At 45.3% G+C, this 20,000-nt stretch overlaps 3 protein-coding genes across 5 annotated transcripts in view; 1 reads left to right on the top strand and 2 right to left on the bottom strand.

Moving 5' to 3' along the window:
* The window catches only part of pld1b (phospholipase D1b), a 40,568-nt gene extending 32,680 nt beyond the window's left edge, over positions 1-7,888 (bottom strand). The window contains exon 1 of one of the 2 annotated variants that reach the window (XM_058376198.1): positions 7,747-7,888. The gene's annotated coding sequence lies outside the window, so the exon portion shown is untranslated. Of the gene's footprint in view, positions 1-340; positions 526-7,746 lie in introns of those variants that run through there. The other variant, XM_058376199.1, reaches the window with a different exon arrangement.
* Positions 7,889-11,220: 3,332 nt separating this feature from the next.
* On the top strand, positions 11,221-13,488 carry ghsrb (growth hormone secretagogue receptor b). Its single transcript, XM_058376140.1, has 2 exons — positions 11,221-12,221; positions 12,330-13,488. The coding sequence occupies exons 1-2, from the start codon at positions 11,435-11,437 to the stop codon at positions 12,635-12,637; spliced, it is 1,095 nt and encodes a 364-aa protein (XP_058232123.1). The 5' UTR covers positions 11,221-11,434; the 3' UTR covers positions 12,638-13,488.
* A 220-nt stretch (positions 13,489-13,708) lies between these two features.
* The window catches only part of fndc3bb (fibronectin type III domain containing 3Bb), a 64,878-nt gene continuing 58,586 nt past the window's right edge, over positions 13,709-20,000 (bottom strand). For both annotated transcript variants that reach the window (XM_058376139.1, XM_058376138.1), the window contains exon 24: positions 13,709-16,083. In XM_058376139.1, the coding sequence (XP_058232122.1) occupies positions 15,784-16,083 (300 nt within the window). In that variant the 3' untranslated portion in view covers positions 13,709-15,783. The remainder of the gene's footprint in view (positions 16,084-20,000) is intronic.

The following is a 20,000-nucleotide window of genomic DNA, read 5'->3' as shown; positions in this document are numbered from 1 at the left end:
CAAAAATTCAGTGCATTGGACATACAGCAATGAGTCACACACACCCACACTCATAAACCCAACACACACACACACACACACACACACACACCCCAGTGGTTAAGAGAAACATCTCTCACTCTCACTGCAGATCTTCAGATGCACACAAGAAATAATGAAATACTGACTGTAGTGATTAAAGAATACAGTAAGTACAGAAGTAACAGACACACACACACACACACACACATTTCCAAACACAATGACAAAAGTCAAGAAGCAAAGTTGTAATCCAGTAGACAGTGTTTGGGTGTGAGTGTGAGATGTGACACTGAGCTGAAATGAAGAAACCTTCACTGACCTGCTCTGACACCGGCACAGAAACCTCCATCGTGTGTGTGTGTGTGTGTGTGTATGTGTGTGTGTGTGTGTATGTGTGTGTTTGAGAATTTTCCTCTCTCCAGCCAGAAAGAACAAAATAAATCCTTATATAGAGCCTTATATAACTAACACACAAACTCACTCACACACACACTGCACTGAGACAGATACTGAGCTGGACTGGAGCTCAGTGGGAGGCGACACTGGGGGCTGAGACACACAGTCACATGGCTGAGGGGGTGGAGACAATGAGATGTTCTTTCTGTCACTCGTCTGCTTCACCCAATCAGGTTGAGGAGGGAGGGATCAATATTTCACTGCTGCAGTTTTTCCACAAGTTCGTGAGTTGAATGGAATTTAATTTTTTTATTTAATTTGTAGTTTTATCCTGAAACAAGACAACAATCTGAAACAGAACACAGTTTTAATATGGTAATAAATAATTATAATAAATATCTGTAAGTGTTTTCCTCAGAGGATTCAGACTGTGGAATACTGCCCAGGACAACTTTCCCTTTTATTGATTATTTTATTACATCGTGAGATTAATGTATAAACTCTTCAGTGCTAATCTTCACTTCTTGTCTGCTCTGTTTTCTCCATGGTGTCCAGGTGAAGATCAGCTCCACCCAGGTTCAGATTCTGGTCACTGATCACCTAAGAGTGTGTACAGGACACAGAGCTGAGCATATCGCTCCTGGCCTTTGTGCTGGTGATGTATTAACAGGAGGAATGCAGCGCAATGTCAATCAGGCTTTTATGATTTTATGGTCCTGCAGCAAACAAAAGAATTTCACAGGTTTGTTCTGGAGAATGTCCAAAGAAACCAACAAAGGTGGAGACCATCTCACATCCTGCCAGCTCTGATAATGAAGAGCAGGGCGCTCAGGTGTCGGTGTTTAATTCACCAGGAGACTGAAACGATTCATGGACTCTGAGATCAGATTCGACCAATCTTCACCATATCACCATAAACGGAGGATGAACATTTCCACAGGACCGTGTTCAGGACAGAATCTGTGAAGTCTCAGCAGTTCAGCAACAAGGAGGAGAAACTGCTGAAGGTTTCTGCCACCTAGTGGTGATATTTATGAACTACATTTAATTCCAACCAGAGCAGAGCGGTGGAAACGTCCATCACTCACGTGCTCTATTAAACACAACAAACTTTTTACTGTCTTCACCATCACAACACACACACACACACACACACACCATCACAACACACCCACACACACACCCCATCACAACACACCCACACACACACCCACCCACACACACACACACACACACCCCATCACAACACACACACACACACAAACACACCCCATCACAACACACACACACCCCATCACAACACACACACACCCACACACACACCATCACAACACACACACAAACACACCCCATCACAACACACACACACCCCATCACAACACACACATGCACACACACACACACCCCATCACAACACACACACACACACCCCATCACAAGACACACACCCCATCACAACACACACACACACACACCCCATCACAACACACACACACACACACACACCCTATCACAACACACACACACACACCCCATCACAACACACACACCCCATCACACGCACACACCCCATCACACGCACACACCATCACAACACACACCCCATCACAACACACACACACCCCATCACAACACACACACACCATCACAACACACACCCCATCACAACACACACACACCCCATCACAACACACACATGCACACACACACACACCCCATCACAACACACACACACACACCCCATCACAACACACACACACCCCATCACAACACACACACCCCATCACAACACACACACACCCCATCACAACACACACATGCACACACACACACACCCCATCACAACACACACACACACACCCCATCACAACACACACACACACACACCCCATCACAACACACACACCCCATCACAACACACACACCCCATCACACGCACACACCCCATCACACGCACACACCATCACAACACACACCCCATCACAACACACACCCCATCACAACACACACACACCCCATCACAACACACACATGCACACACACACACACCCCATCACAACACACACACACACACCCCATCACAACACAATTATACAACATAATAAACACAATGTATCACAAGCCCTCTTCCACTTCCTGTCATGTAGAGGAACACCTTGAGTGTGAAAGAGAGGCTTCAGTCTGTGCCTCAGCTCCGCCCCTGTACTTTAACTTTAACCTTAATAAAACTTTACTGAGTAATAAAATATAAAAATAATTGTGATGAAGCAGAGTTACAGGAGTTGATTATATTCCTCTAACAGCATGACCCACGTGTTTTATTTATTATTACTGTTTTATTCATTAAATGAACGTTATAGTTTCTATCCATTTATAGCTACATTCCATTTTGTAAAGCAAAGAAGATAGGAGTCAGCTCCTGTAGCTCCTTCTTCATTCTCTCTCAGGATAACTTTACCATGTGAAAGATTTCTAGATCTGTTTATGTGGAGCGTCCACTGTACAGGCCACTGTAAATGAGCTGTTGCTATGGAAACCAGTGCCTTAATAAAAACCTGCCTACTGTCATAGCTGCTGCTAGAGAATTAATCCACACCCTCTGACTCGTGCAACACAACACAAAAGACAGGAAGTGATTCAGCAGAGGTCAGAGGTCAAAGTTCTGTGGACTTGAAAGAGTGTGTGTGTGTGTATGTGTGTCTGTGTGTGTGAGAGAGTGTGTGTGTGTGTGTGTGTGTGTGTGAGTAATGTGTGTGTGTATGTGAGTAATGTATGTGTGTGTGTGTGTGTGTGTGAGTAATGTGTGTGTGTGTGTGAGAGTGTAATGTATGTGTGTGTGTGTGTCTGTGTGTGTGTGTGTGTGTGAGTAATGTGTGTGTGTGTGTGAGTGTAATATATGTGTGTCTGTGTGTGTGTGTCTGTGTGTGTGTGCGTGAGAGAGTAATGTATGTGTGTGTGTGTGTGTCTGTGTGTGTGTGTGTGAGTAATGTGTGTGTGTGTGTGAGTGTAATATATGTGTGTCTGTGTGTGTGTGTCTGTGTGTGTGTGTGTGAGAGAGTAATGTATGTGTGTGTGTGTGTGTGTGTGTGTGAGAGTAATGAGTTACGTGTAGATCACATGTTAAATGTGGGCGGAGTCTCAATCACAGCTCTAATTGTAAATCAAACTAAATTAAATTTAATCACCTGCTCTGCTTTAAACACACCTGAGGCTCTCTCTCTCTCTCTCTCTCTCTCTCACACACACACACACACACACACACACCTGTTCAGGGTGAAGAAGAACAGAAAGTAGACTTCTGTGCCAAAGTGCCAAAGTGTCTGTTTCAACAGATTTATCTCAGGAGCTTTCTCTGGTCAGACACACACACACACGTTCTGAGCTCTGTAAATAACGTTATCACGTGACCCCTCTGTACCACGTGCAGCACACAGACATTATCATCCACCATAAAGCAGTGTTTTAGTGAAGAGCACTTCATCCTGACAGGAGGATGAGCAGGAGAGGATTAAAGGATCAGCTGAAGAACCCAACAGCATCAGTGCTGAGATTTCACCTCACAACCATCTGCTCAGTCACACAGAACCTTACACTTCTTTTAAAGAACCTGTCCACTTCTTTTCACCAATACTTATCTATACACACTTACAGAAAAGGGTTCTCAAGGCTCTTAGCTTTGCCTGGAACCTTATCTGTTTCAGAAACCTATTAGAACCTTTAACATCTGGTTCCTTCAGAATAGTTGTGTCATCCCTCTGTGTTTACATTACCATGGAAATGACACTGCCACTCATGATGTAATGGGACACGCCCACACCGATCTGATCAGGAGTCAAAGCTTCTTTAGAGTGTCTTCAAACACACTGGAGTCAAGAGTTTCTATTCATATTTACTCTCCTAGCCTACAGCCCTTCAGTTCACTTCCTCCTCTAGGAGACAGAACCCTTTCAACACTTCCTTTAGGTTTTATTTAGAACACAACGTCAATTCTTTAAAAAAACTCTAAACTTCATTTTCACTGTACCCTTAAAGAAACTCCTGACAGGTTCTAGATCTTACAGAAGATAAAGAGCAGCAGATTGCGTTAGTACACACTTTCAGAAAAAAACCAGATCTTTAACAGTTCTCTAAGAGTTCGCTGGATAATTATGGGTTCTTTACCTCTTAGGTTCTTCAAGTTTTAACCATAGAACAATACAACACAGTCTCTGTCAGTTACAAAGAAATCTGCCAGGAGACACACACACACACACAGATACACTCACACACAAACACACACACACACACATACACAATCACACACACACACACACACACACACTCACACACAAACACACACACACACACACACAGATACACTCACACATACACACAATCACACACACACACACACTCACACACAAACACACACACACACACACACACATACACAATCACACACACACACACACACACACACACTCACACACAAACACACACACAGATACACTCACACATACACACAATCACACACACACACACACACACTCACACACAAACACACACACACACACACACAGATACACTCACACATACACACAATCACACACACACACACACTCACACACAAACACACACACACACACACACACACATACACAATCACACACACACACACACTCACACACAAACACACACACAGATACACTCACACATACACACAATCACACACACACACACACACACACTCACACACAAACACACACACACACAGATACACTCACACATACACACAATCACACACACACACACACTCACACACAAACACACACACACACAGATACACTCACACATACACACAATCACACACACACACACACTCACACACAAACACACACACAGATACACTCACACATACACACAATCACACACACACACACAGATACACTCACACATACACACAATCACACACACACACACACACACACACAGATACACTCACACATACACACAATCACACACACACACACACTCACACACAAACACACACACACACAGATACACTCACACATACACACAATCACACACACACACACACTCACACACAAACACACACACACACAGATACACTCACACATACACACAATCACACACACACACACACAGATGCACTCACACATACACACAATCACACACACTCACACACAAACACACACACAGATACACTCACACATACACACAATCACACACACACACACAGATACACTCACACATACACACAATCACACACACACACACACTCACACACACACACAGATACACTCACACATACACACAATCACACACAAACACACACACACACACACAGATACACTCACACATACACACAATCACACACACACACACACAGATACACTCACACATACACACAATCACACACACACACACACACAGATACACTCACACATACACACACTCACACACAAACACACACACACACAGATACACTCACACATACACACAATCACACACACACAAATACACACAAACACACACACACTCACATGATTCTAATCTGCAGGACGGGGGGGCAGACAAACAGACAGAGAAACAGAGAGAGAGAGAGAGAGAGAGAGAGAGAGAGAGAGAGAGAGAGAGACAGAGAGAGAGAGAGAGAGAGAGAGACAGAGAGAGAGAGAGAGAGAGAGAGAGAGAGAGAGAGACAGAGAGAGAGAGAGAGAGAGAGAGAGAGAGAGAGAGAGAGAGAGAGAGAGAGAGAGAGAGAGAGAGAGAGAGAGAGAGAAACAGAGAGAGAGAGAGAGAGAGAGAGAGAGAGGGAGAGAGAGAGAGAGAGAGAGAGAGGGAGAGAGAGAGAGGGAAACAGAGAGAGAGTAAATGTCACTCCAGCTCCACTTGAGCTGTGTTAATCTGCAGGTATGAACACTCGGGCCCTTTTCCTCTTCCTCCGCTCTCTGAAGGTGCTCCTGATCCACTCCATGGAAAATAAACACAATCTCACCCAAACCCACAAAGTCAACACACAGCACTCCTGTTCATTATTTACTCCACACAGGTGAACAGAGTCTGAACACAAACACTTATTAATAATCCATCATTTAGATGTTTGTTCATTAGAGTCAATATTGTGAATCAGCAGGAAAGTGGGCGGGGCTTAAATATGATTAGTTTAAGTGGACGGTGAAGAGATGAGCTTCGAGAGACGTTTGGGAGTCATGTCATCACCAAGGCCAAAAAAACATCATAGAGTGTTAATGAAATCCCACAATGCATTGCTCAAGCCAATAGCCAGAACGTAGATGTAAAAGCAGAGAGCAGGGATTAAGACGCATGCTGTAAGTGTAAGGTTTAGATTTCTGCCATATTCTGCCCTATAAATGATGACTTGAACGTTGGTTTTGACATCTGACTGATTCCCACACGTGTTCAGGATCTTACGAGGCTTGTCTAGTGTTTATAAAATAACTGACAGAATGCGTATCCAAACACAAACAATCGCTCCGGAACGGAAGTCCGATTTTCCAGCAGGTTTTCTCAGCCACACTTCAGACGGTACTTGTAAAGGTACGGAATTTAACAAACAACTACTGCACCATTAAAACTTTCAGAAGGTGTTTTGAAGTCATGACAAAACTTATCAAAAGCTCAACAACTGGCAACATCTAAAAGCAACCTTTAGGAGAGAAAGACAGATGTTGGATCACATTTCCACGTCCCGTACGTCACCGTGGAGAACTTCATCCATCTCTACTTCACTTCCTCTGCTCTCTTATTCTTCTACTTCTATCTCGTGTTTATTGGAACGAAGCAAACATGTGTGTTAGAAAGTGTAGAATAAACTGAACACTAAATAAAAAAAAATAAAGGAGGGAACAAAGTAATATATAAGTCTTCTCTCCGAGCCAGAGTCTGGAATGTGTCATCACTCATCAGAAGTCTCCTCACTGCTTGTGCAAGTAAACTGGTCATGCAGGAACTGCTGGTTAGTCCTCTGATTCCTTACAGCTGTCGAAGCGTCTAGAAACAAGCAGTGTGAAGAACAGATAATTCTCCTGAGAACAGATCCGTCAGGTCTGCTATGGTCACTGCTGCTGCTGCTAAAGTCCACATGAAGTAATGATTCCTCACAGAGCGACACCGATCATGGGGTTCAGCTGGAAGTGACCACGCCTGAGTCCAGCGGAGGAATGAAACCCAGTGAGACCAGTTACACTGTTGCTCCGTCTTAAAGACGCGTCACGCTCTCAACTTTCCCTTTTAGCCATCAAAGCGTCAAGAAACTCACAACACAGGGACAAAACACACAACAGGTAGGAAAGAGAAGAAACTGACCTCAGAAGAAACTCAGTCAGAACTCCTGACCATCCCGAAACCTCTCCAGAAGAGCTGTGCTCTGCTCTCTTCCTCACAGCGGGGACGCGCCCAAAACCCCAGCGTGCACGCGCTTATCTGGCCGTCAAGGCGTGCTCCGCGCGCACGTTTCCTGGAACAATATAAGCGAACATCTTTATCACTTCCGGAAGAACGAAATAAATCAAATGAACGAAAACAAAACAACTATAAATTAAAAAAAATATTCACAGACAAAACTAGAGTAAATTAGCAAAAATATAGATTTTTTAGAACTAAAATATTAATAAGAACAAGGAGAGAACTTTATTAATCCAGAAGGAAATTCTTTTGCTAGAGTCTGCTTTAGATTACAAGAAAAAATAAATATAAATGAAAAATAAATTAAATTAAATATTCTATATATAAAAATGTATAAATGTATTCAAAGTACAAAAAAGGTGCTAGGGAACTAGAACATATTGCACATAATAAGATATTGCACATGATGTCATACTAGACAAGTATGATTTTACTGATGAAGGGGAGGAGTTATAGAGTTTGATGATCACTGGTAGGAAAGACCTCCTGTGGCATTCTCTGGTCATCTCGGTGGTCTCAGTCTACAGCTGAATGTGCGCAGGTACGAATCCAGTGTCACATGCAGGGGGTGTGATGTGTTGTCAAGGATACTGAGAAGTTTCTTCAGCATTCTCCTCTCAGACCCCTCAACCAGAGACTCCAGTTCCTCTCAGACCCCTCAACCAGAGACTCCAGTTCCTCTCAGACCCCTCAGCCAGAGACACCAGTCCCTCTCCTATTGTTGAGTCTGTCTTCATCACCCTGCTACCCCAGCACACTACAATGTAGAAGATGATGCTGGCCACCACCGAGTGATAGAACATCTGCAGCATGTTTCTGCAGATATTAAAGGACCTGAGTCTCCTCAGGAAGTGCAGGTGACTCTGACCTTTCTTATACAGTGCATCAGTGTTTTTGGTCCAGTCCAGTTTGTTGTCTATGTGGACACTCTACTTATATCTGTCTACAATGTCCACCTCAGTACCCATGATGCTGATTGGGCTCCTCAGTACTGTCCCCTGAGGAGCCCCTGTCCAGCTCACTCTGATGTCTGAGATGGTGTTCTGCAGCCTCACATACTGTGGTTCACCTGTGAGGTAGTCAATAATCCAGGTCACCAGAGGAACGTCCACTCACATGTTCAGTAACTTATCACTGAGCAGTGCAGGTCATATAGTGTTGAAAGCACTGGAGAAGTAAAAAAAACCATGACTCTCACAGTGTTACCTGCCTCCTCGAGGTGTGTGTAAGCAGGAAGATAATCGCTTCCTCTAGTCCAGGGGTGATATGTGAACTGCACGAGGTCCAGAGATGATTCAGATGTTGTTCTTAGGTGCTTCAAGATGTTTCTACAGACACTGGAACTCTTACACACTCAGTGACTCATGAATAAAGGTTAGAGTGTGAGGAGTGAGTAATAACACATTACAGACACAATCATTACAACACAGTCGTAAAAACACACACTGATACTGACCCTGATATACAGAACTTCTGCACACGGTTCAGCCACCTGAGATGTTTCTGTTACACACCTGAACCATGAGCCATGATGAATTCCTGATAAAAACAGAATTCCAGACTCACTGATTAAACACACCTTCTCAATCCTTCATCCCAGGAGGAAAGTTCAAGAATTTAAGGTGTTTTTCAAGCATCCAGGAAACAAAGCACCATGCTGAGAACCCAAGGAGATGGAGAACACCGACAGGCGCTCAGGTTTTTTCTTTACACTGATGAAGGAATATTTATTCATTTGTCCACAACAATCCTTAAAAAGTTTAGTACTCTACCCAGGATAAACATGTTACTATTACACTTAAAATAAACGCTTAACGAAACACACTTCTCTCCTTCTCTCCCCTTTGCACTGGAGTTAAAAAGTTATTGTAGCTAATAAGTAATGGAAGTCTATGGCCTCCGATTTAGCATGGAGTGTGTGGCCTGGAGTGTGTGTCCCCTGTTACCTATAAACACCAACAAATGGACGTCAGAGAAAAGGGGCATGGCCTAAACTCTGCAGAATGACCACAGTCTAACAGCACAGAGAGTTCTCCTCTCAGGGCAGACAGAGCAGAGCACCTTTAATTGTCCAGTGAACACTTTAAGAACCATATCTGTTTTAGTGTGCTCTTTTGGGGCATTTTTATCTCCTCCTCATTTCTGCTTAGTAAGTGATGAAGAAGTTCTGCGTCTGACCCACAGTCCTGGGTTTGAGCCACGCCCTGGTGTTTAATGAGCAGTGAGCAGAGTTCAGTTTCACAAAGTTAGATCTGATTACACACAGCGTTTACTGCTGAGGATCCTTTATGTACATCCTCATTATTCTCATCTTACACACACACACACACAGAGAGAGAGAGCAGGGTCAGCAACAGTTGCAAAACACTTTAACTGAGACAAATTAAATAATAACTGGGCTTCACCCAGAGTGAGTAAAATGTCATCATTCCTCATTACACAAAAGTGTGCAGCTCCACTCAGATGATCCAGAGAGCTCATAACACACAGGCAGTGACGTCACTGAGGATCAGCGCCGAGTAAATGCAGGGAGATTAAGGAGGATTAGTGGATTAGAACGCCACCGTGTGCTGAACTTTCTGAAATCATATTTAAATTCCTCTTTAATTTTCAAGAAGCTGTATTTGTGGAGGTTTTTTTGCTCAATTTCGCCCCCTAGTGGAGTAACAGAGCTCTTTATTTAAATCTCTTTATTCGATTTCGATCCATAAGACGGTTTGATTTGAGAGCAGGGAATTTATGAGAAGGAGAAGAATTTCTTCAGTATTTTATTGTTTATAGAACAGTGAGACGCTGAGGCTCCTGCATCTCCATCTGTAAAAGATCAGACTTTTTAAGATCCGACTGGTTCCGCGCCACTGCCCAGTCCAGTCCTTCATTAATAAACTGTGAGATGTACTTCACGCTGGAGTTTGAGTGGACATGAAGTGGAAGTGCACACTGACCCCTACAGAGTGCTCAATAGAGAGGGCGTAGCCTTTAAAGGGAGTGTTAAATAGCTATGCTCACTTCAGGATGGAGCTCAGAGCTGCTGGAGGAAGATGTTCAGGTGGAGGAGGAAGAGGAGGTGGAAGATTAGGAGAAGGAGGAGGAGGAAGATGATCAGAGATTCAGAGAAGCTGCATTTCTCCCTAGAGGCTCTGGCGATACTCAGCTGCTGAGGGTTTCTCTAATTTAGAGGGGTTTTGTGTGTGTGTGTGTGTGAGCGTGTGTGCGCGCGCGCGCGCGCGGCCGCGCTCGGAGCTCCACTGTGGTGTGTGTTGAGTGTTCTGTGCGCAGTGCGCCTTTAGTCTTCACTGGTGCAGACGTGTTTGTGTGTAAATGAAGAATTTAAGTTATTTTATTTATTATAAGTCTTTTAATGAGATGAGAAAAATGTCGCTATTTTCTGTGTAGAATAAATTATAAACTGTATTTCAGGAGAGAGAGAGAGAGAGAGAGAGAGAGAGAGAGATGTCTCTGCGTATTTGCGCTCGGAGATAAATCCCCGCCATTTTATTTTATTTTATTTTTTGTTTCCGAGCTTCTGTGAGGCGCGCGCTGAGAAAGGCTGATGAAACAGAGCAGTTGTCTTTAAAAGCGCATCGTTATGAGTAACTGGACGAACGCGTCCACCTGTTTGTGCGCCGTGGACGCGCCGGATAACGCAACAGAGACAGATCTGGACTTGGACCTCGAATACCCGGTCCATCTCTATCCTGTGCCGGTGTTAACAGGGATAACCGTGACCTGCTCGCTACTGTTCCTGGTCGGGATCAGCGGAAACCTGCTGACCATCTTGGTGGTGCTGAAGTACAAGGACATGCGGACCACCACTAACCTGTACCTGTGCAGCATGGCGCTGTCGGACCTGCTGATCTTCCTGTGCATGCCGTTGGACCTGTACCGGGTGTGGCGCTACCGGCCCTGGAACCTGGGTGAACATCTGTGTAAGCTCTTCCAGTTCGTCAGTGAAAGCTGCACCTACTCTGCAGTGCTGAGCATCACGGCGCTGAGCGTGGAGCGCTACGTGGCCATCTGCTTCCCGCTCCGGGCCAAAGTGCTGGTGACCCGCGGGCGTGTGAAGGCGCTCATCCTGCTGCTGTGGCTCGTGGCTCTGTGTAGTGCCGGACCCATCTTCGCTCTGGTGGGCGTCGAGCACGAGAACGGAACCGACCCGCACGAGACCAACGAGTGCAAAGCGACCGAGCGCGCCATCCGGTCCGGACTGCTGACCGTCATGGTGTGGATCTCCAGCGTGTTTTTCTTCCTGCCCGTGCTGTGCCTCACTGTGCTCTACAGCCTCATCAGCCGCACTCTGTGGAGGAGGAAGAAGAACCCGGTGGGTCCCATGTCGAGCCGGGACAAAAACAACACGCAGACGGTGAAGATGTTAGGTGAGAGATCATGTCACATTTACACTGCTACATGCTCAAATGTCCGAGGCTCTCGTGCGTGGTTAGTATCGAGTCCTCTAACGTTTCCTCTCCATCTTCTCCTCACAGCGGTGGTGGTCTTTGCGTTCGTTCTCTGCTGGCTGCCGTTCCACTTGGGCCGCTATCTGTTCTCCAAATCATCTGAAGCTAATTCTCCACTAATTACTCAAATCAGCGAGTACTGTAACCTCGTCTCCTTCGTCATGTTTTACTTCAACGCCGCCATCAACCCCATTCTCTACAACATCATGTCCAAGAAGTACAGGGTGATGGCCTGCAGGCTGTTCGGCGTGAGATGCACTCAAGAGCGCTTGAAGTCGACCGGGCTGAATTCGGAGAACTGTCCTGTGTGGAACGAATCCAGCGGAACCACATGACGGAGGAGCAGTGGGTTCTGCTCTGAGGGCTGAGAGGATTTATACAGAAAACCTTTTCAGCCTTCAGGTTTTTTAAAACTGGTCTAAAATCACCGAGAGGTTTGGGACGAGACAATCAAACCTGTTTCATTATTCCGGTGAAACCTTTTATCTTCACCATAAACCCTGAAGCAGATCTTCACACTGCAGATTTATTCGACCTCGGAGCTGATGGGAATAAAAGCCGCCGGGTTTTACCTCAGCACTTTGGGGTTTTTTTTTTTTACAGCGACTTTTGCTAAACTGTTGTCATGTTTGTAGAGTTTTTATGCATCCACACAAAAATGCCTTAAACCTCGTGAGTTACTGGAGGACAGTGAGCACTGTAGATGAAGCGCTGCAGCAGGTTTGTACCCTAAAGCAGGGAAACACAATCCTGCTGCCTGATTACACACACACACATCACACATCACACCTCAGTTCTGCTTCAACGTTCAGCTCATGGTGTATCTACAGCACTGTGCAAAAGTCTTGGCACCTTCGATTTGACATAGACCTTAACATTAAATCCTTGTAAGCTCGAGCAGCTTCGGTTCTGTGTGGAACAGAAGGTTTACTTTTCTGCAAATGTTCCATTTATAATTTTATTAGAAAGCAGAAACTCTCAAATTATCTACAGAAACCTTTTCTCCTTTTTTAGTTCAAAGTGTGAAGGTTCTCCGACGCTCCGGAACCTTTCAGTAAAATGAGACTGATGAAGATTTAAAGGGAATAAAAAACAAATCTGTACCTTCTTATGTTTATGGCTCTTTATGGATCATTTTTAAATAAATATTCACAAAATATGTCTTTACATTTTCTTTACAACGATGCCGTGGACTTTTGCAGGTTGCTGTAAATTTGTGATAGATGTTCTGTTGCTTTAATGCAGTTTGTGTGTAAGAGCTGTGTGTTTATGTGTCTGAACTGAAACCGCAGCAAAGTCATTTTCTCTACAAGAAATTCATCCGTGAGAGTCTTTGTATTTCATTCATTTGGACTTTTCCATTTTGTGCTGAAATGTGTTGAAAAGAAGACAAAAGAGCAATGGAATGAATTCATATTCAGAAATGTTTAAAATTTATTGTGTATAAATATATTACATATATGCTACAGATACATAATCATCTTAAATACAAAGGGTATTACTTCAACTCTATACATTAAACTGATATGGTGAGGATTTTTATAATGCCTATGATTATAAATTACAACAATAAATGTGACATGATTATAATTCTGACAGAGTGGAATGATTCTGATCGACTTCGTCCGTGACTTTTATTGTGATTTTTTTTAAAAACTTTAAATTAATGACCTGAAAATGTCAAAATTTTTCATTCGTTTTTTTTTTTTTTTAAATAAAACTGGGTTTGGATTGTTTTTTTTTTTTGGGATTGAAATGAAAAGTGTTCAAGTGTTTCCACTTCAAGTTTTACGTCTCGTTATGACGTCAGCTCACAGCGTCACGTCGCACCGTGGAAAAACAAAAAACTGTGGAATGTTGGAAGACCTCGACGTGTGACCGCCGGAGACTGGACACATAATACAGAGAGACACAGAGAGAGATAAGGAATATATTATATATATTATATTATATATATATATATATATATATATATATATATATATATATATATATATATATATATATATATATATATATATATATATATATATATATATAAAATAAGAAAGGTTGGCTTTAACTTGCTTATCAGAGATGAAATAAAAAACTGGTAGACTGTAGTACAGAAATCAGCATTTGTTGAATTAAATCAGAAATAAACTCGAGTAAAAACAGCGTATGACTGAACAATACACATATCTGAGGAAACAAACAGGTTAATATTAAAGATTATTGCTCTATATTTGGAAAAAAAAAATTCATCATAACCAAAAAAAGACATGCTACATGAGGAAAATATTGAATATGACAGTTCATTTGATTTTCTTTAAAGAAATAAATAAACAAAAGATTGCACTGTGATTTGCATTATAAAGTACTGTATGCAATATATCGTATAAATAAACCTCACCTGCTAGCTGACATGCTAACTTTGGTTAAGGTCTGATTGAGCTAGTAAACATTTTTCATGTACTGCATTAACGTAGTCTCAGCTAAAGTTAAACACTACCAGGAAACTCTGAAAGAGCAGAAAGGTTGAAATGTGATGTTTAAAATAATAAAAAAAGTCTTTGTGCACAGGAGATCTCTCAGACTGGAGCTTTTACTGATCCCAGATCGGTCGGGGGCCCTTCAGTCCCTGAGCTGCGAACATTCACACTTCAGTTTGCTGTTAAATCGCCCAAGAGAACACGAAACAAATGTCTTTGGCCAACAGGAGGCTGCTTCTGTTGATAAGGACCTAATAATAACCATATTAATAATAATAATAATAATAATAATAATAATAACAATAATAATAATAATGATGATGATGATGATGATGATAGATGTCCACTTTCCCTTTCACACTTCTGTACGTCTGCAGAGATTCAGAGAGAAAGTCCCTGACAGGAAGTGAAGCGATTCTCAGTAACTGTGATGATGTAACGAGCGGTCATTAACGAGTGGTCATTAACGAGCGGTCATTAACGAGCGTGATAAAGACGACGAGCTCCGACTGAGACTCTGTACCTGTACTGCAGCACCTCTCCTCTCCTTACAGTAAAAACAGCTTCAGTTTAAAAGGCCAATGTAAATCAATCTGCTGCTTTAGTGAGGATACGGAAGCTAACGGATTCAACGCGTGACTGAACGCTAAAGGACACGCCCTCACGGCTGCAGACACGCCCTCACGGCTGCAGACACGCCCTCACGGCTGTGGTGTTAAAGCTGTAACATAAACACTTTGTAAAGAGTATAAAAACACGAAGTCATTACGGTTTGATATGATAGCGTCCGGGGGCCGAGCACACACTCTGATCTAGAAACTTTTTTCTTTTTTTAAAAAAAAATGGAAACCGTATAAAAAATACTTTCATTTATCACTTTACGTAAAGTTTGTAGTTTAAAAATCTGTGCAACAAAGAAACAAAGTTTAAACATATAAAAAGCGACAGAAAAAAAACAGGAAAAGAATCTGAAAAAGACAGAAGGATTTTCCGGAAGCCGCGTTCACGTCTCAGATGAGGAGCTGCAGCAGGTACGCCATGAAGATGGAGAGCGAGGCCACGCCCACTACGATGATGCTGGCGAACTGCTCGTCCGTGAGCTTTTTGGTGGAGGACGAGGCGATGGATCCCGTGTCCACGCCGAGAGACTGGACGACGCGGCGAGGACAGAAGTGAGTGGGCGGGCTGAAGGATCCACACAGCTCCTGCGAGGTGTCTGCACAGCGTCTGCACACAAACACACGCAGACGGTAGTCCGTGTTCCACTGCAGCCCGAACAGCTGGAAGACCGTGTCCTCTCCCTTATACACCTGTGGACAGAGAACCAGCAGCAGAACATTAGTCCACTGTGAGGTTCTCCTCAACATCTAAACATCAGTTTGAACAAATCTGCTGGTTTTCACTTCCATCTCCTCTGTAACTCGACTCAGAGAGAACCAAATAAAGTCTGATGCCACCTCATGAACTTTATTTTAAATCTAACACAGTGATGAAGTCTCCAGGTGTGTGTGTGTGTGTGTGTGTGTGTGTGTGTGTGTGTAACTGACGCTGTAAATGTTTTAAAGCCTTTCAGAGATGGAACTACTTTCTCAGAGGGAAGGATCTGGGAGTCATGTGATGGTGTATGGATTCTACAAAACCTTCAGGAAAGTGTAAAGGAACTGGAACTACTTTTTCCTGCATCAGTCCAGTGTTGGGAAACTGGATAAAAGCTCAGGAGATCAGACTGAGGAATCCAGCGTCAGTGAGACGTGAAGATCCCTCAGAACTCTGAAACTGTTACGGTGTTGAAGATTGTGTTAGATTGTTGTGTATTTTAAATGTTTAATGACACGGCTGAGGTGGGTTCTACTGTAGAGGTCACACGAAACCTTCTCTAAAAGGGAAAGCCTACGCTCTAGAACCTGTAAGGCTTTTGCTCCAGATAGAAACTGAAGAACCTGCCAGAAGAACCCTTCGGAGCTCCACAGCCAACCTTTTCTGATCAGGTCTTTCATTCTCTTTTCATCAGTCTGCCCTCAAACGTTCCCTCAGATCATTTATACTCTAGATGAAGAAGCTGTTGCATGATGCTGAGAGGAAACGTCACGCTGCTGGACCCAGAGGATTTTTCTTTATGCTACACAGAACACACAGCTTCATGTTCTAGAACCACAGGAGGCCATGCAGCTCCATCCCACAAAATCATCACCAAATACAGAAACTTTTACAGAACAAAATAAACCTGCAACCTCACAACAACAACAACAACACAAATCAACGAAGATATCATTTAAAATAACACACACACACACACACACACGTGTGCTTTTGAGGCCAACCACAAACTTCAACATCCAGCAGGGAGACTAAATAAAACGAATGTGTGTGTGAAACAAAGGAATGAGACACAAACGTACAAATGAATGAATGAACAAAACTGCAGCCCTGTAAATTAAATAGAGGTGTGTGTGTGTGGTGTGTGAGTGTGGTGTGTGAGTGTGTGTGTGTGTGGTGTGTGTGTGTGTGGTGTGTGAGTGTGTGGTGTGTGTGTGGGTGTGTGTAGGAAAAAGGACATATTTGGTGTGTTTTTCAGTCATCACCCTCTCAGCTCCCATGAGGCCGGTGTGACACGTCATCCTGCAACAGCAATTAACCACCATTTACAGTTCCATCACACACACACACACACACACACACACACACACACACACACACACACACACACACACACCTCTATTTAGTTTACAGGGCTGCAGTTTTGTTCATTCATTCATTTGTATGTTTGTGTCTCATTCCTGTTTCTTTGCTTTTTGTCCTTTTTTCTTCATTTTTTTCTCTCTCTCCTCTTCTTTATTTTCTTTTTTTATCTCGACTGTTTAAAGAGTTTGGAGTTTTTCATACAGAGACGAAATTAGAGTTACTGAGAGATAAATATTACCTACACCTGTATAATCACACACACACACACAGACACAGACGGACACAGACACAGACGGACACACACAGACACAGATGGACACAGACACAGACACAGACGGACACAGACACAGACGGACACAGACACACACACACACACAGACGGACACAGACACAGACGGACACACACAGACACAGACGGACACACACAGACACAGATGGACACAGACACAGACGGACACAGACACACACACACACAGACGGACACAGACACAGACGGACACAGACACACAGACACAGACGGACACAGACACAGACGGACACAGACACAGACGGACACACAGACACAGACGGACACAGACACAGACGGACACAGACACAGACGGACAGACACAGACGGACACAGACGGACACAGACACAGACGGACACAGACACAGACGGATACAGACACACAGACGGACACAGACACAGACGGACACACACAGACACAGATGGACACAGACGGACACAGACACACACACACAGACACAGATGGACACAGACACAGACGGACACACACAGACACAGATGGACACAGACACAGGCGGACACAGACACACACACAGACGGACACAGACACAGACGGACACAGACACAGACGGACACAGACACACACAGACACAGATGGACACAGACACAGACGGACACAGACACACACACACACACACAGACACAGACGGACACAGACACACACACACAGACACACACACACACAGACACAGTTATCTCTACAGTGACTCACTGGACTCTCATCACTGTGTGGTGTTTATTCTCTCTGCCCCTCTGCCTGGGAGTAGAGGGAATTCTCCACTGGGGGTTTTATCTGAAGCCCTGGAGTTGGTGCTGTGCTTCCTCTAACACAGAACACCAAACTGAACATCACCATATACTAATAAACATTTCTGAGAAACTTTTTCAACGCGATCCCACGCCTCCCACTTCCCACGCCTCACACGCCTCCCACATTCCACACCTCCCATGCCTCACGCCTCCCACCCCTCCCACATCCCATGCCTCACGCCTCCCACCCCTCCCACATCCCATGCCTCACACCTCCCACGCCTCCCACACCCCACGCCTCCCACACCCCACGCCTCCCACACCCCACGCCTCACACGCCTCCCACATCCCACGCCTCACACCTCCCACATCCCACGCCTCCCACATCCCACGCCTCCCACACCCCACGCCTCCCACACCCCACGCCTCACACGCCTCCCACATCCCACGCCTCACACATCCCACGCCTCCCACACCCCACGCCTCACACATCCCACGCCTCCCACACCCCACGCCTCACACGCCTCCCACATCCCACGCCTCACACCTCCCACATCCCACGCCTCCCACATCCCATGCCTCACACCTCCCACATCCCACGCCTCACACCTCCCACGCCTCCCACATCCCACGCCTCACACCTCCCACGCCTCCCACATCCCACGCCTCCCACACCCCCCACTTCCCACGCCTCACACATTCCATACCTCCCATGCCTCACGCCTCCCATCCCTCCCACATCCCATGCCTCACACCTCCCACATCCCACGCCCCACACCTCACACGCCTCCCACATTCCACACCTCCCATGCCTCACGCCTCCCACCCCTCCCACATCCCACGCCTCCCACACCCCACGCCTCCCACTTCCCACACCTCACACGCCTCCCACATTCCACGCCTCACACCTCCCATGCCTCACACCTCCCACATCCCATGCCTCACACCTCCCACACCCCACGCCTCCCACTTCCCACACGCCTCCCACATTCCACACCTCCCATGCCTCACGCCTCCCACCCCTCCCACATCCCATGCCTCACACCTCCCACGCCTCCCACATCCCACGCCTCACACGCCTCCCACATCCCACGCCTCCCACACCCCACGCCTCCCACTTCCCACACCTCACACGCCTCCCACATCCCACGCCTCCCACTTCCCACACCTCACACGCCTCCCACATTCCACGCCTCCCACTTCCCACACCTCACACGCCTCCCACATTCCACGCCTCCCACATCCCACGCCTCCCACATCCCCCACTTCCCACGCCTCCCACATTCCACACCTCCCATGCCTCACGCCTCCCACATCCCACGCCTCCCACCCCTCCCACATCCCATGCCTCACACCTCCCACATCCCACGCCTCACACGCCTCCCACACCCCATGCCTCCCACTTCCCACACCTCCCACGCCTCCCACATCCCACGCCTCCCACCCCTCCCACATCCCATGCCTCACACCTCCCACATCCCACGCCTCACACGCCTCCCACACCCCACG

The sequence above is a fragment of the Hemibagrus wyckioides genome, linkage group LG23 (assembly GCF_019097595.1).
Source record: "Hemibagrus wyckioides isolate EC202008001 linkage group LG23, SWU_Hwy_1.0, whole genome shotgun sequence".
Lineage (NCBI taxonomy): Eukaryota > Metazoa > Chordata > Actinopteri > Siluriformes > Bagridae > Hemibagrus > Hemibagrus wyckioides.
The sequence above is the reverse complement of the archived record's forward strand: the minus strand, read 5'-3'. Positions and strand labels throughout refer to the sequence as shown.